General features: G+C 51.8%; 1 protein-coding gene across 2 annotated transcripts in view; it reads left to right on the forward strand.

The window, feature by feature from the left end:
* Window positions 1–248: 248 nt before the first annotated feature.
* Window positions 249–17,527, forward strand: part of MYO19 (myosin XIX) — a 343,753-nt gene continuing 326,474 nt past the window's right edge. The window contains exon 1 of one of the 2 annotated variants that reach the window (XR_010786633.1): window positions 249–393. Coding sequence is in view for 1 of the 2 variants with exons in the window: in XM_066578554.1 (XP_066434651.1) it covers window positions 346–393 (48 nt within the window). In the remaining variant the exon portion in view is untranslated. The remainder of the gene's footprint in view (window positions 394–17,527) is intronic. The other variant, XM_066578554.1, reaches the window with a different exon arrangement.

Genomic DNA, 17,527 nt, shown 5'->3' on the forward strand with positions numbered 1-17,527 from the left:
CGTCATCAGAAGCTCCATCCTCACCTGCTCTGCAGCTCCTGCTTCTTCCTTCCTGGCCCACTGGACGCAGAGCCTCCAGAGGAAGGGAGGGTGTCAGCAGGCAGGGTGGAGGCTCAAATTGAGCTCCGCTGTCATCCATTATGCTGGGACTTGTTTGCTTTCAATTCTTCACTTGTTCTGTTTATTACACTCTTTGCGGCAGTTTACGTGACCCAGGAGCTCCTTCTACCAACGGTGGGGCGGAGCTCCATTCCAGCACGAGGGAGGGCCTCCGACGGCATACTTCAGTCTAGCCCCAACCATGTGACCTCCCGCGTCCTTCAGGTGTGCGCCGGCATCTGGATCATGAGCACCGTGAGTTCTGCCGGCCGCGAGAGCCGGGACGAGCAGCGGGTGAGACAGGCGCACATGTGCTTCATAGCATTCCGTCAGAGTGTTCTCATGAACCTTCCTTCTTCCTTCACCAGACTTTTTCTTCTAACTTTTCCAGACCCTTCCTTCTTCCTTTTCCAGACCCCTTCTTCTTCCTTTTCTAGACCCTTCCTTCTTTCTTCTCCAGACCTTTCATTCTTTCTTCTCCAGACCTTTCATTCTTTCTTCTCCAGACCTTTCATTCTTTCTTCTCCAGACCTTTCATTCTTTCTTCTCCAGACCTTTCATTCTTTCTTCTCCAGACCTTTCATTCTTTCTTCTCCAGACCTTTCATTCTTTCTTCTCCAGACCTTTCATTCTTTCTTCTCCAGAGCGTTCATTCTTTCTTCTCCAGAGCGTTCATTCTTTCTTCTCCAGAGCGTTCATTCTTTCTTCTCCAGAGCGTTCATTCTTTCTTCTCCAGAGCGTTCATTCTTTCTTCTCCAGAGCGTTCATTCTTTCTTCTCCAGAGCGTTCATTCTTTCTTCTCCAGAGCGTTCATTCTTTCTTCTCCAGAGCGTTCATTCTTTCTTCTCCAGAGCGTTCATTCTTTCTTCAACAAACCTTTTATTCTTCCTTCTCAAGACCCTCCCATGTCCTTTCTCCAGACCCTTCCATGTCCTTTCTTCAGACTCTTCCTTCTTCCTTCTCCAGGTCTCTTCCCTCTTCCTTCTCCAGGTCTCTTCCCTCTTCCTTCTCCAGGTCTCTTCCCTCTTCCTTCTCCAGGTCTCTTCCCTCATCCTTCTCCAGCTCTCTTCCCTTCTTCCTTCTCCAGCTCTCTTCCCTTCTTCCTTCTCCAGCTCTCTTCCCTTCTTCCTTCTCCAGCTCTCTTCCCTTCTTCCTTCTCCAGCTCTCTTCCCTTCTTCCTTCTCCAGCTCTCTTCCCTTCTTCCTTCTCCAGCTCTCTTCCCTTCTTCCTTCTCCAGCTCTCTTCCCTTCTTCCTTCTCCAGCTCTCTTCCCTTCTTCCTTCTCCAGCTCTCTTCCCTTCTTCCTTCTCCAGCTCTCTTCCCTTCTTCCTTCTCCAGCTCTCTTCCCTTCTTCCTTCTCCAGCTCTCTTCCCTTCTTCCTTCTCCAGCTCTCTTCCCTTCTCCAGGCCTCTTTCCTTCTCCAGGCCTCTTTCCTTCTCCAGGCCTCTTTCCTTCTCCAGGCCTCTTTCCTTCTCCAGGCCTCTTTCCTTCTCCAGGCCTCTTTCCTTCTCCAGGCCTCTTTCCTTCTCCAGGCCTCTTTCCTTCTCCAGGCCTCTTTCCTTCTCCAGGCCTCTTTCCTTCTCCAGGCCTCTTTCCTTCTCCAGGCCTCTTTCCTTCTCCAGGCCTCTTTCCTTCTCCAGGCCTCTTCCCTTCTCCAGGCCTCTTCCCTTCTCCAGGCCTCTTCCCTTCTCCAGGCCTCTTCCCTTCTCCAGGCCTCTTCCCTTCTCCAGGCCTCTTCCCTTCTCCAGGCCTCTTCCCTTCTCCAGGCCTCTTCCCTTCTCCAGGCCTCTTCCCTTCTCCAGGCCTCTTCCCTTCTCCAGCTCTCTTCCCTTCTTCCCTTCTCCAGCTCTCTTCCCTTCTTCCTTCTCCAGGCCACTTCCCTTCTTCCTTCTCCAGGCCTCTTCCCTTCTTCCTTCTCCAGGCCTCTTCCCTTCTTCCTTCTCCAGGCCTCTTCCCTTCTTCCTTCTCCAGGCCTCTTCCCTTCTTCCTTCTCCAGGCCTCTTCCCTTCTTCCTTCTCTAGGCCTCTTCCCTTCTCTAGGCCTCTTCCCTTCTCTAGGCCTCTTCCCTTCTCTAGGCCTCTTCCCTTCTTCCTTCTCCAGGCCACTTCCCTTCTTCCTTCTCCAGGCCACTTCCCTTCTTCCTTCTCCAGGCCTCTTCCCTTCTTCCTTCTCCAGGCCTCTTCCCTTCTCCAGGCCTCTTCCCTTCTTCCTTCTCCAGGTCTCTTCCCTTCTTCCTTCTCTAGGCCTCTTCCCTTCTCTAGGCCTCTTCCCTTCTCTAGGCCTCTTCCCTTCTCTAGGCCTCTTCCCTTCTCTAGGCCTCTTCCCTTCTCCAGGCCTCTTCCCTTCTCCAGGCCTCTTCCCTTCTCCAGGCCTCTTCCCTTCTCCAGGCCTCTTCCCTTCTTCCTTCTCCAGGCCTCTTCCCTTCTTCCTTCTCCAGGCCTCTTCCCTTCTTCCTTCTCCAGGCCTCTTCCCTTCTTCCTTCTCCAGGCCTCTCCCCTTCTTCCTTCTCCAGGCCTCTCCCCTTCTTCCTTCTCCAGGCCTCTCCCCTTCTTCCTTCTCCAGGCCTCTCCCCTTCTTCCTTCTCCAGGCCTCTCCCCTTCTTCCTTCTCCAGGCCTCTCCCCTTCTTCCTTCTCCAGGCCTCTCCCCTTCTTCCTTCTCCAGGCCTCTCCCCTTCTTCCTTCTCCAGGCCTCTCCCCTTCTTCCTTCTCCAGGCCTCTCCCCTTCTTCCTTCTCCAGGCCTCTCCCCTTCTTCCTTCTCCAGGCCTCTCCCCTTCTTCCTTCTCCAGGCCTCTCCCCTTCTTCCTTCTCCAGGTCTCTCCCCTTCTTCCTTCTCCAGGTCTCTCCCCTTCTTCCTTCTCCAGGTCTCTCCCCTTCTTCCTTCTCCAGGTCTCTCCCCTTCTTCCTTCTCCAGGTCTCTCCCCTTCTTCCTTCTCCAGGTCTCTCCCCTTCTTCCTTCTCCAGGTCTCTCCCCTTCTTCCTTCTCCAGGTCTCTCCCCTTCTTCCTTCTCCAGGTCTCTCCCCTTCTTCCTTCTCCAGGTCTCTCCCCTTCTTCCTTCTCCAGGTCTCTCCCCTTCTTCCTTCTCCAGGTCTCTCCCCTTCTTCCTTCTCCAGGTCTCTCCCCTTCTTCCTTCTCCAGGTCCCTCCCCTTCTTCCTTCTCCAGGTCCCTTCCCTTCTTCCTTCTCCAGGTCCCTTCCCTTCTTCCTTCTCCAGGTCCCTTCCCTTCTTCCTTCTCCAGGTCCCTTCCCTTCTTCCGTCCCCAGGTTTTTCTTATAGCTGCGAGCCTTGAGTGAAGACATCGCAAATGGGAATGAAACCATTGAAAATCATTGGTTTCATAATCATGCATTTTCACTCACTCTCGCATTGCACGAAAGTCTATCACCAGTCCTAATCGGGATAAAAAGCACCTGTGTAAGAGAGGCCTAACGCAGATGTGAACCCATGGGGTGAATCGGACTCTTCCTTCTCCCTTCCCCAGACCCTTCATTTTCCCTCCCCCAGACAATTGATTCCCCCTTCCGCAGACCCTTCCATGTCTCTTCTCCAGGCCCTTCATTATTTCTTTTCCAGACCCTTTATTCTTTCTTCCCCAAACCCTTTATTCTCTCTTCCCCAGACCCTTCATTCTCTAGACCCTTCCTTCTCCAGACCATTTCCTGTCCCTTCCCCAGATCCTGCCTTCCTTCTTCTCCAGACCCTTCCTTCTTTCTTCTACAGACCCTTCCTTCTCCCTTCCCCAGACCCTTCATTCTCCCTTCCCCAGACCCTTCATTCTCCCTTCCCCAGATCCTCAGTCTCCAGACCCTTCCATGTCCCTTCTTCAGACTCTTGCTTCTTCAGGTCCCTTCCTTCTTTCTTCTCCTGGTTCCTCCCTTCTTTCTTCTTCTGGTTCCTCCCTTCTTTCTTCTCCAGGTCTCTTCCCTTCTTCCTTCTCCAGGTCTCTTCCCTTCTTCCTTCTCCAGGTCTCTTCCCTTCTTCCTTCTCCAGGTCTCTTCCCTCTTCCTTCTCCAGGTCCCTTTCTTTTTCCTTCTCCAGGTCCCTTTCTTTTTCCTTCTCCAGGTCCCTTTCTTTTTCCTTCTCCAGGTCCCTTTCTTTTTCCTTCTCCAGGTCCCTCCCTTCTTCTTTTTCCAGGTCCCTTTCTTTTTCCTTCTCCAGGTCCCTTCCTTTTTCCTTCTCCAGGTCTCTTCCCTCTTCCTACTCCAGGTCCCTTCCTTCTTCCGCCCCAAGGTTTTTCTTACAGCTGCGAGCCTTGAGTGAAGACATCGCAAATGGGAATGAAACCATTGAAAATCATTGGTTTCATAATCATGCATTTTCACTCACTCTCGCATTGCAGGAAAGTCTATCGCCAGTGGGTACAGGCCCTAATCGCGATAAAAAGCACCTGTGTAAGAGAGGCCTAACGCAGATGTGAACCCAGGTGGCAAATCGGACTCTTCTTTCTCCCTTCCCCAGACCCTTCATTTTCCCTTCCTCAGAAATTCATTATCCCTTCCGCAGACCCTTCCATGTCCCTTCTCCAGGCCCTTCATCCTTTCTTTTCCAGGCCCTTTATTCTTTATTCCCCAGACCCTTCATTCTCTTCTCCAGACCCTTCATTCTCCCTTCCCCAGATCCTCAGTCTCCAGACCCTGCCTTCTTTCTTCTCCAGACCCTTCCATGTCCCTTCTTCAGACTCTTGCTTCTTCAGGTCCCTTCCTTCTTTCTTCTCCTGGTTCCTCCCTTCTTTCTTCTTCTGGTTCCTCCCTTCTTTCTTCTCCAGGTCTCTTCCCTTCTTCCTTCTCCAGGTCTCTTCCCTTCTTCCTTCTCCAGGTCCCTTCCCTCTTCCTTCTCCAGGTCCCTTTCTTTTTCCTTCTCCAGGTCCCTTTCTTTTTCCTTCTCCAGGTCCCTTTCTTTTTCCTTCTCCAGGTCCCTTTCTTTTTCCTTCTCCAGGTCCCTCCCTTCTTCTTTTTCCAGGTCCCTTTCTTTTTCCTTCTCCAGGTCCCTTCCTTTTTCCTTCTCCAGGTCTCTTCCCTCTTCCTACTCCAGGTCCCTTCCTTCTTCCGCCCCAAGGTTTTTCTTACAGCTGCGAGCCTTGAGTGAAGACATCGCAAATGGGAATGAAACCATTGAAAATCATTGGTTTCATAATCATGCATTTTCACTCACTCTCGCATTGCAGGAAAGTCTATCGCCAGTGGGTACAGGCCCTAATCGCGATAAAAAGCACCTGTGTGAGAGAGGCCTAACGCAGATGTGAACCCAGGTGGCAAATCGGACTCTTCTTTCTCCCTTCCCCAGACCCTTCATTTTCCCTTCCTCAGAAATTCATTATCCCTTCCGCAGACCCTTCCATGTCCCTTCTCCAGGCCCTTCATCCTTTCTTTTCCAGGCCCTTTATTATTTATTCCCCAGACCCTTCCTTCTTCTTCAGGCCCTGCCTTCCTTCTTCTTCAGGCCCTGCCTTCCTTCTTCTTCAGGCCCTGCCTTCCTTCTTCTTCAGGCCCTGCCTTCCTTCTTCTTCAGGCCCTGCCTTCCTTCTTCTTCAGGCCCTGCCTTCCTTCTTCTTCAGGCCCTGCCTTCCTTCTTCTTCAGGCCCTGCCTTCCTTCTTCTTCAGGCCCTGCCTTCCTTCTTCTTCAGGCCCTGCCTTCCTTCTTCTTCAGACCCTGCCTTCCTTCTTCTTCAGACCCTGCCTTCCTTCTTCTTCAGGCCCTGCCTTCCTTCTTCTTCAGGCCCTGCCTTCCTTCTTCTTCAGGCCCTGCCTTCCTTCTTCTTCAGGCCCTGCCTTCCTTCTTCTTCAGGCCCTGCCTTCCTTCTTCTTCAGACCCTGCCTTCCTTCTTCTTCAGACCCTGCCTTCCTTCTTCCTCAGACCCTGCCTTCCTTCTTCCTCAGACCCTGCCTTCCCTCTTCCCCAGACCCTGCCTTCCCTCTTCCCCAGACCCTTCCTTCTCCCTTCCCCAGACCCTTCCTTCTCCCTTCCCCAGACCCTTCCTTCTCCCTTCCCCAGACCCTTCCTTCTCCCTTCCCCAGACCCTTCCTTCTCCCTTCCCCAGACCCTGAGTTCTCCCCTTCCCCAGACCCTGAGTTCTCCCCTTCCCCAGACCCTGAGTTCCCCCCTTCCCCAGACCCTGAGTTCCCCCCTTCCCCAGACCCTGAGTTCCCCCCTTCCCCAGACCCTGAGTTCCCCCCTTCCCCAGACCCTGAGTTCCCCCCCTTCCCCAGACCCTGAGTTCCCCCCCTTCCCCAGACCCTGAGTTCCCCCCCTTCCCCAGACCCTGAGTTCCCCCCCTTCCCCAGACCCTGAGTTCCCCCCCTTCCCCAGACCCTGAGTTCCCCCCCTTCCCCAGACCCTGAGTTCCCCCCCTTCCCCAGACCCTGAGTTCCCCCCCTTCCCCAGACCCTGAGTTCCCCCCCTTCCCCAGACCCTGAGTTCCCCCCCTTCCCCAGACCCTGAGTTCCCCCCCTTCCCCAGACCCTGAGTTCCCCCCCTTCCCCAGACCCTGAGTTCCCCCCCTTCCCCAGACCCTGAGTTCCCCCCCTTCCCCAGACCCTGAGTTCCCCCCCTTCCCCAGACCCTGAGTTCCCCCCCTTCCCCAGACCCTGAGTTCCCCCCCTTCCCCAGACCCTGAGTTCCCCCCCTTCCCCAGACCCTGAGTTCCCCCCCTTCCCCAGACCCTGAGTTCCCCCCCTTCCCCAGACCCTGAGTTCCCCCCCTTCCCCAGACCCTGAGTTCCCCCCCTTCCCCAGACCCTGAGTTCCCCCCCTTCCCCAGACCCTGAGTTCCCCCCCTTCCCCAGACCCTGAGTTCCCCCCCTTCCCCAGACCCTGAGTTCCCCCCCTTCCCCAGACCCTGAGTTCCCCCCCTTCCCCAGACCCTGAGTTCCCCCCCTTCCCCAGACCCTGAGTTCCCCCCCTTCCCCAGACCCTGAGTTCCCCCCCTTCCCCAGACCCTGAGTTCCCCCCCTTCCCCAGACCCTGAGTTCCCCCCCTTCCCCAGACCCTGAGTTCCCCCCCTTCCCCAGACCCTGAGTTCCCCCCCTTCCCCAGACCCTGAGTTCCCCCCCTTCCCCAGACCCTGAGTTCCCCCCCTTCCCCAGACCCTGAGTTCCCCCCCTTCCCCAGACCCTGAGTTCCCCCCCTTCCCCAGACCCTGAGTTCCCCCCCTTCCCCAGACCCTGAGTTCCCCCCCTTCCCCAGACCCTGAGTTCCCCCCCTTCCCCAGACCCTGAGTTCCCCCCCTTCCCCAGACCCTGAGTTCCCCCCCTTCCCCAGACCCTGAGTTCCCCCCCTTCCCCAGACCCTGAGTTCCCCCCCTTCCCCAGACCCTGAGTTCCCCCCCTTCCCCAGACCCTGAGTTCCCCCCCTTCCCCAGACCCTGAGTTCCCCCCCTTCCCCAGACCCTGAGTTCCCCCCCTTCCCCAGACCCTGAGTTCCCCCCCTTCCCCAGACCCTGAGTTCCCCCCCTTCCCCAGACCCTGAGTTCCCCCCCTTCCCCAGACCCTGAGTTCCCCCCCTTCCCCAGACCCTGAGTTCCCCCCCTTCCCCAGACCCTGAGTTCCCCCCCTTCCCCAGACCCTGAGTTCCCCCCCTTCCCCAGACCCTGAGTTCCCCCCCTTCCCCAGACCCTGAGTTCCCCCCCTTCCCCAGACCCTGAGTTCCCCCCCTTCCCCAGACCCTGAGTTCCCCCCCTTCCCCAGACCCTGAGTTCCCCCCCTTCCCCAGACCCTGAGTTCCCCCCCTTCCCCAGACCCTGAGTTCCCCCCCTTCCCCAGACCCTGAGTTCCCCCCCTTCCCCAGACCCTGAGTTCCCCCCCTTCCCCAGACCCTGAGTTCCCCCCCTTCCCCAGACCCTGAGTTCCCCCCCTTCCCCAGACCCTGAGTTCCCCCCCTTCCCCAGACCCTGAGTTCCCCCCCTTCCCCAGACCCTGAGTTCCCCCCCTTCCCCAGACCCTGAGTTCCCCCCCTTCCCCAGACCCTGAGTTCCCCCCCTTCCCCAGACCCTGAGTTCCCCCCCTTCCCCAGACCCTGAGTTCCCCCCCTTCCCCAGACCCTGAGTTCCCCCCCTTCCCCAGACCCTGAGTTCCCCCCCTTCCCCAGACCCTGAGTTCCCCCCCTTCCCCAGACCCTGAGTTCCCCCCCTTCCCCAGACCCTGAGTTCCCCCCCTTCCCCAGACCCTGAGTTCCCCCCCTTCCCCAGACCCTGAGTTCCCCCCCTTCCCCAGACCCTGAGTTCCCCCCCTTCCCCAGACCCTGAGTTCCCCCCCTTCCCCAGACCCTGAGTTCCCCCCCTTCCCCAGACCCTGAGTTCCCCCCCTTCCCCAGACCCTGAGTTCCCCCCCTTCCCCAGACCCTGAGTTCCCCCCCTTCCCCAGACCCTGAGTTCCCCCCCTTCCCCAGACCCTGAGTTCCCCCCCTTCCCCAGACCCTGAGTTCCCCCCCTTCCCCAGACCCTGAGTTCCCCCCCTTCCCCAGACCCTGAGTTCCCCCCTTCCCCAGACCCTGAGTTCCCCCCTTCCCCAGACCCTTTATTCTCCAGACCCTGCCTTCTTTCTTCTCCAGTCCCTTCCATGTCCTTTCTTCAGACTCTTCCTTCTCCAGGTCCCTTCCCTCTTCCTTCTCCAGATCCCTTCCCTTCTTCCTTCTCCAGATCCCTTCCCTTCTTCCTTCTCCAGATCCCTTCCCTTCTTCCTTCTCCAGATCCCTTCCCTTCTTTCTTCTCCAGATCCCTTCCCTTCTTTCTTCTCCAGATCCCTTCCCTTCTTTCTTCTCCAGATCCCTTCCCTTCTTTCTTCTCCAGATCCCTTCCCTTCTTTCTTCTCCAGATCCCTTCCCTTCTTTCTTCTCCAGATCCCTTCCCTTCTTTCTTCTCCAGATCCCTTCCCTTCTTTCTTCTCCAGATCCCTTCCCTTCTTTCTTCTCCAGATCCCTTCCCTTCTTTCTTCTCCAGATCCCTTCCCTTCTTTCTTCTCCAGATCCCTTCCCTTCTTTCTTCTCCAGATCCCTTCCCTTCTTTCTTCTCCAGATCCCTTCCCTTCTTTCTTCTCCAGATCCCTTCCCTTCTTTCTTCTCCAGATCCCTTCCCTTCTTTCTTCTCCAGATCCCTTCCCTTCTTTCTTCTCCAGATCCCTTCCCTTCTTTCTTCTCCAGATCCCTTCCCTTCTTTCTTCTCCAGATCCCTTCCCTTCTTTCTTCTCCAGATCCCTTCCCTTCTTTCTTCTCCAGATCCCTTCCCTTCTTTCTTCTCCAGATCCCTTCCCTTCTTTCTTCTCCAGATCCCTTCCCTTCTTTCTTCTCCAGATCCCTTCCCTTCTTTCTTCTCCAGGTCTCTTCCCTTCTTCCTTCTCCAGGTCTCTTCCCTTCTTTCTTCTCCAGGTCTCTTCCCTTCTTTCTTCTCCAGGTCTCTTCCCTTCTTTCTTCTCCAGGTCTCTTCCCTTCTTCCATCCCCAGGTTTTTCTTATAGCTGCGAGCCTTGAGTGAAGACATCGCAAATGGGAATGAAACCATTGAAAATCATTGGTTTCATAATCATGCATTTTCACTCACTCTCGCATTGCACGAAAGTCTATCACCAGTCCTAATCACGATAAAAATCACCTGTGTAATAGAGGCCTAACGCAGATGTGAACCCATGGGGCGAATGGGACTCTTCCTTCTCCCTTCCCCAGATCCTTCATTTTCCCTCCCCCAGGCAATTCATTCTCCCTTCTGCAGACCCTTCCATGTCACTTCTCCAGGCCCTTCATTTTTTCTTTTCCAGACCCTTTATTCTTTCTTCCCCAAACCCTTTATTCTCTCTTCCCCAGACCCTTCATTCTCTAGACCCTTCCTTCTCCAGATCATTTCCTGTCCCTTCCCCAGACCATGCCTTCCTTCATCTCCAGACCCTTCCTTCTCCCTTCCCCAGACCCTTCCGTCTCCCTTCCCCAGACCCTTCCGTCTCCCTTCCCCAGACCCTTCCGTCTCCCTTCCCCAGACCCTTCCGTCTCCCTTCCCCAGACCCTTCCGTCTCCCTTCCCCAGACCCTTCCGTCTCCCTTCCCCAGACCCTTCCTTCTCCCTTCCCCAGACCCTTCCTTCTCCCTTCCCCAGACCCTTCCTTCTCCCTTCCCCAGACCCTTCCTTCTCCCTTCCACAGACCCTTCCTTCTCCCTTCCACAGACCCTTCCTTCTCCCTTCCACAGACCCTTCCTTCTCCCTTCCCCAGACCCTTCCTTCTCCCTTCCCCAGACCCTTCCTTCTCCCTTCCCCAGACCCTTCCTTCTCCCTTCCCCAGACCCTTCCTTCTCCCTTCCCCAGACCCTTCCTTCTCCCTTCCCCAGACCCTTCCTTCTCCCTTCCCCAGACCCTTCCTTCTCCCTTCCCCAGATCCTTCAGTCTCCAGACCTTGCCTTCTTTTTTCTCCAGACCCTTCCATGTCCCTTCTTCAGACTCTTCCTTCTCCAGATTCCTTCCTTCTTCCTTCTCCAGATTCCTTCCTTCTTCCTTCTCCAGATTCCTTCCTTCTTCCTTCTCCAGATTCCTTCCTTCTTCCTTCTCCAGGTCCCTTCCTTCTTCCTTCTCCAGGTCCCTTCCTTCTTCCTTCTCCAGGTCCGTTCCTTCTTCCTTCTCCAGGTCCCTTCCTTCTTCCTTCACCAGGTCCCTTACTTCTTCCTTCTCCAGGTCCTTTCCTTCTTTCTTCTCCAGGTCCCTCCCTTCTTCCTTCTCCAGGTCCCTCCCTTTTCCCTTCTCCAGGTCCCTTCCTTTTCCCTACTCCAGGTCCCTTCCTTTTCCCTTCTCCAGGTCCCTTTCTTTTCCCTTCTCCAGGTCCCTTTCTTTTCCCTTCTCCAGGTCCCTTCCTTTTCCCTTCTCCAGGTCCCTTCCTTTTCCCTTCTCCAGGTCCCTTCCTTTTCCCTTCTCCAGGTCCCTTCCTTTTCCCTTCTCCAGGTCCCTTCCTTTTCCCTTCTCCAGGTCCCTTCCTTTTGCCTTCTCCAGGTCCCTTCCTTGTCCCTTCCTTTTGCCTTCTCCAGGTCCCTTCCTTTTGCCTTCTCCAGGTCCCTTCCTTTTGCCTTCTCCAGGTCCCTTCCTTTTGCCTTCTCCAGGTCCCTTCCTTTTGCCTTCTCCAGGTCCCTTCCTTTTGCCTTCTCCAGGTCCCTTCCTTTTGCCTTCTCCAGGTCCCTTCTTTTTGCCTTCTCCAGGTCCCTTCCTTTTGCCTTCTCCAGGTCCCTTCCTTTTGCCTTCTCCAGGTCCCTTCCTTTTCCCTTCTCCAGGTCCCTTCCTTTTCCCTTCTCCAGGTCCCTTCCTTTTCCCTTCTCCAGGTCCCTTCCTTGTCCCTTCCTTTTGCCTTCTCCAGGTCCCTTCCTTTTGCCTTCTCCAGGTCCCTTCCTTTTGCCTTCTCCAGGTCCCTTCCTTTTGCCTTCTCCAGGTCCCTTCCTTTTGCCTTCTCCAGGTCCCTTCCTTTTGCCTTCTCCAGGTCCCTTCTTTTTGCCTTCTCCAGGTCCCTTCCTTTTGCCTTCTCCAGGTCCCTTCCTTTTCCCTTCCCCAGGTCCCTTCCTTGTCCCTCTCCAGGTCCCTTTCTTTTTCCCTCTCCAGGTCCCTTTCTTTTTCTTTCTCCTGAGCCTTTCTTCCTCCTTTCTCCAGACTCTTCCTTCTTCCATCTCCAGACTCTTCCTTCTTCCATCTCCAGACTCTTCCTTCTTCCATCTCCAGACTCTTCCTCCTTTTATTTCAGTTTATTTGAAACCGTTTATATGAAACAGTGGAACATACTATTGCACACAGATTTTGACATTTAATGAAAGATTGCACAGCAGTCCTGTAGATGGGAGGCAGATCACTCAAATTCAGATTGAATGGAGCAATGGATTAGTGGAATATACCTGTTGGTGAGAGAGAGAAGTTAGATGAGTATTAATATTAGTAACTGCGCTGTATAACTGCAGAATTCGACTGCATAAGATGCTGGTTTCCAGAAGCTTAGTACTGGACACCCATGCAAGGCAGCCACATGACTGGCAATGGTGCTACTTACCTGAGATTTGCATATGCTTGTTGATGTTGAGGTGTGAAGTATTCATGCGTGTACTTACCTCCCACGCTGCATGTACTTGTATCAGTGCTGTGTTGAAGTACAGACTATCTATTTTAATCCATATTAATAAATGTTAAATTTCAATTCCAATCTTATTACCCATTTTGTATCACCCTGAGGGCTGCCACACACTTGCGTTTTTTTTAACACTGCGTTTTTTAAAATGCGATTGTCAATGGTACTTTCTAATGTTAAAAATGCATTGCAAGTTTTTGCTTTGCGATTTTTGTGCGATGTGTTTTTAACATTAGAAAGTCCCATTGCCAATCGCGTTAAAAAAAACGCAAGTGTGTGGGAGCCCTTACCACTACAAAAAGAGCTGAGAATAAGCCAGGAAGCCTATTATAAATAACACGGCCTAAGGGACCTTTTTACACATGGCGGACTATTCTACAACAGTTTTACGTAATATTCAGTCCCAAAATCATGCTAACGTGGAGATTTTGGGTCAAAATTGGAAATAGCAGAAGTTTCCCCTCAATTCTTCATCAAAATCCGCATTAGACGTGTGGAATACAGGGATGGCAGATTCCACAATGCTGTTGGGGAATATTTTGCCCATGTGAAAGTCACCATAGGCTGTTAATACCACATTATACATGGCAGCATCTCTGCCCTGCAAAATACAAGTGGAGAACTGCTGATTACAGCTGGCAGCGAGGCTCCTCATAGTGATGGAACTGCCCAGGTGCTGCCATGTTCAGCGTTTCTCCGCCTGTGTTTTGCAGCAAAGAGGTGCTGCATGTAATAGTAGCCTAAAGCCCTATTTATATGAGAGGACTGTCGGCTAAACGACTGCACGAGTGAGTGATGTTGATGCTAGTTGGCACATGTGCAGAGCATTTAGACAGGCAGAACACCGCTGGCTTCTCGCTGACTTGTTGCAGGGAGCGTTTAGACGCAGCAAGAAGTCAGTAATCCAGCAATGATTTTTATACTGATTGAAAGTGAGCAGCAAACGAATAGTAAACAATGTTTTAGCATTTAGATGTAACGATTATCGTGCACTTTCGTTAGTTTGAACGGATTTTGTGCGATCATCGTCCCATGTAAATGGGTAAAATTAGTGAGAAGAACAGTGTTGTCCTCTGGAGGTAGGCGAGCAATTGTCATGCAGAAACAGCTGCGCAAGCTATCTGCAGCGCGCTCTACGTGGATTGCACCCGCCGTTCTAGAGACATTTTAAGAATATGTTGTTGTATGTACTTGAGTGATATCTGGATTTCTGACACGTATAACCCACTGCGTGAATTAATCAGATTCTCCCATTGCTTTTGTAAGGCTTCCTACACACTGCGAGTGCGATATCTATCTGTAAAAACCGGATGGATATCGCACTTGTAAGAGCTTTGATTTTTGTGATTATTTTTTTAAAGTATTTTGAAGAAAAAGTTTTGTCTGTTCTTCTAGTGCCTGTGTACGCTTGCTGGGGGTGGGGTGGGGGTGCATGGGACCTCCACAATCAGCTATTTATTCCCCATCCTCGAACCTGGTACAGCCCCTCTAAAAGGGCGATCATTGTACAAGCCCCCAAAAAATTAGCTTTCACAGAAGTGCACCATTTCCCTGTTTGGTGCGTTTTCCAGGAAAAAGGCATTGTACTTGTATTGCAGCACTTACCATTGTCACGTGTGACAAACACGCAGGAAAATTGCCCATTATTCACTATAAGAGGAAAAAAAAATCTTGCACTCGCATGAAATGTACATGTCCATGTAAGAGCAATGTTATTTAGTTATTTGCTCCCATCAGGAATAAAAGGCGATATTACCCCCAAATAGTACATGTTGCAATTTTTCTCTCGCATTGCTTCCTCTTGCAGCACTAAACATAATTGTGCATGTAAATGCTACCATTAAAATCATCGCATTCTATCCCAGATGACTTTTGCGCATTTCGCAAAAGCACAGAAATCGTGCGGAAAAATCACCCCTGTAAATGCATCCTAACACATCTCCTTTGTGGCTCCTTACTTTCTGAATGCCCCCCCTTTGATTACCCAAATCCTGGTACAGTCAGAGCTGCGTTAGGCCAAGGGGAATCGGCTGTGGTCAGGAGTCAGCTCAGCAGTGGTAAGTGAGAAAATAAAAAGCTGCACTGTGATTTGTTGCTATTCCTTATGGTGCTGAGGTAACATGAAAGCTGTGCTGTAATTTGGTTGTATTTCTTATACTGCTATGGTATACTGAAACCTGGGCTGTGATTGGTTGCTATATATTATGTTGCTGAAGGAACATGAAAGCTGCGCTGTAATTTGGTTGTATTTCTTATACTGCTGAGGTAACATGAAAGCTGCGCTGTGATTGGTTGTTATATATTATACTGCTGAGGTAATATGAAAGCTGTGCTGTGATTGGTTGCTACTTCTTATACTAATGAGGTTACATGAAAGCTGCGCTGTGATTGGTTGCTATTTCTTATACCGCTGAGGTAACATGAAAGCTGCGCTGTAATTGGTTGCTATTCCCTATACTGCTGAGGTAACATAAAAGCTGTGCTGTGATTGGTTGTATTTCTTATACTGCTGAGGTAACATGAAAGCTGCGCTGTGATTGGTTGCTGTATATTATACTGCTGATGTAACATGAAAGCTGCACTGTGATTGGTTGTTATTTCTTATACTGCTGAGGTAAAATAAAAGCTGCACTGTGATTGGTTGCTATTTCGTATACCGCTGAGGTAAAATGAAAGCTTCTCTGTGATTGGTTGCTATTCCCTATACTGCTGAGGTAACATGAAAGCTGCGCTGTGATTGGTTGTATTTCTTATACTGCTGAGGTAACATGAAACCTGTGCTGTGATTGGTTGCTATATATTATACAGCTGAGGTAAAATGAATGCTTCGCTGTGATTGGTTGCTATTTCCTATATTGCTGAGGCAGAATAAAAGCTGCGCTGTGATTGGTTGCTATTTCTTACACTGCTGAGGTAACATGAAAGCTGTGCTGTGATTGGTATATGTTATACTGTTGAGGTAACATGAAAGCTGGGCTGTGATTGGTCTCTATATATTATACTGAGGTAACATGAAAGCTGCGCTGTGATTGGTGGTTATATATTATACTGCTGAGGTAACATGAAAGCTGCGATGTGATTGGTTGCTATTTCTTATACTGCTGAGATAACATGAAAGCTGTGCTGTGATTGGTGGTTATATTTTATACTGCTGAGATAACATGAAAGTTGCGCTGTGATTGGTTGTTATATATTATACTGCTGAGGTAACATAAAAGCTGCGCTGTGACTGGTTACTATTTCTTATACTGCTGAGATAACATGAAAGCTGCGCTGTAATTGGTTGCTATTACTTATATTGCTGAGGTAAGATGAAAGCTGCACTGTGATTGGTTGTTATATGTTATACCGCTGAGGTAACATGAAAGCTGCGCTGTGATTGGGTATTATATATTATAAAGCTGAGGTAACATGTAAGCTGCGCTGCAAATGGTTGTTCTATATAATACCGCTGAGGTAACATGAAAGCGGCGCTGTGATTGTGTTATCTAAATATATATAAACGAATGTATGTCTGTCTGTCCGTCTTCGCAGCAACGCGTGACGAGTAAGCTAGTATATACATAAAATCGTATTTTTACACATGAGCACATATTCTGGGTAGTATGTATATAGACCTGTACCTGATGCTCCACATCTTGTACACATATATGGAAAGACTTGCATAAACAGACTCAACCTTTGTGTACAATTGTATTGATCCCTCTAGGCTGAAGTTCTGCAGCAACCTTGCGGAGGCAATTAGTCAATGCAATGGAAACTCAAATCAATTCATTAAAAGTGAGCCTCTGTTGCAAGTTGTGGGCTGTGTTCACACACAGTGTTTTTGCTGTCTTTGTGAACTACAGCAAAAAAACACAATCAGAAACTGCAAGCGTGTTTTAAAAACCACATTTATTTGTGGTTCAAATAAGGAAGATGGAACAGTACCTCTGCAGCGCCACCTCTTGGATGGCAGCATTTCTGCAAATCAAAGTCTGACCCTTTATACAGGTCTTAGATTGGGAGAGACAGTAACTAGAGATGAGCGAACGTACTCGTAATGAGTACTTACGCACCCGAGTACCGCCATTTTCGAGTACTTCAGTACTCGCGCGTAAAGATTCGGGGGGCGCCGGGGGGGCGGGGAGAGGTGCGGGGGGTAGCAGCGGGGAACAGGGGGGAGCCCTCTCTCTCTCCCTCTCCCCCCCACTCCCCGCTGCAACCCCCCGCGCCGCCACGGCGCCTCCCGAATTTTTTCACCCGAGTACGGAAGTACTCGAAAATCGCGGTATTCGGGCGAAAAAGGGGGCGGGGCCGAGCACGTTCGCTCATCTCTAACAGTAACCCTTCCAACTGTTGCAGTTCACAAACACAAAAAAATGTGGCTTCCGCCTTATGGGTGAGGAGCATAGGCGTAGCGTCAGGGGGTGCTGGGGTCGCCATGGCGACCCGGCCCGTGAGCTCAGGGGGCCCTGGGGCCGCCCTCCGCCATACCCCCATGCACCTTCAGTGCATTAATGGCTGGTCGTTCTTTCCCCCGCATGATGCGGCAGTCAGAACAGCCAGCCTGAGAGGAAAAGCAGGGAGGTACTCACATGGGCCGGCAGGGAAGGAGGTCACATGGGCCCGGCAGGGGAGGAGGGAGGAGGTCACATGGGACGGCAGGGGAGGAGGTCACATGGGACGGCAGGGCACAATGATCATGTGATCATGTGCTGCCCCCCCCTGCTTCCTGCTGAACGGGGAAGCTACTGAGTTTACCTCTCCTGCTGCTGCTGTCACATGGAGGAGAAGTGGACCGAGCCCTGGGGTAAGTGTATATGTGTGTGTGTGTATCTGTCTGTCTGTCTCCCTCCTCTACCTATCTCATATCTATCTATCTCATATCTATCTATCTATCTAAGGGTGAAGTCACACGAACATATAATGGCTCGGTTTTCACGCCGAGCCGATATACGTTGTCCTCCTGTGCAGTGGGGGGAGGATGGAAGAGCCAGGAGCAGGAACTGAGCTCCCGCCCCCCTCTCTGCCTCCTCTCCGCCTCTCTGCACTATTTGCAATGGGGAGAGGCGGGGCGGGGCTAAGTTCCGCGAATTAGCCCCGCCCCGTCCCACCTCCAACCTCCCCCCCCCCCCCCCTGCACACGAGGACAACGTATGTCGGCTCGGCATGAAAACCGAGCCGTTATTGTGTTCGTGTGGCTTCACCCTAATATCTATCTATCTATCTATCTATCTATCTATCTATCTATCTATCTATCTATCTATCTATCTATCTATCTATCTATCTATCTATCTATTTATCTCATATCTATCACATCTCTCTCTGGTATAAGTTACACATCTCCATGGATTTACTGTATTTATTTGCACTCTTTACACGC

The sequence above is a fragment of the Eleutherodactylus coqui genome, chromosome 1 (assembly GCF_035609145.1).
Source record: "Eleutherodactylus coqui strain aEleCoq1 chromosome 1, aEleCoq1.hap1, whole genome shotgun sequence".
NCBI lineage: Eukaryota > Metazoa > Chordata > Amphibia > Anura > Eleutherodactylidae > Eleutherodactylus > Eleutherodactylus coqui.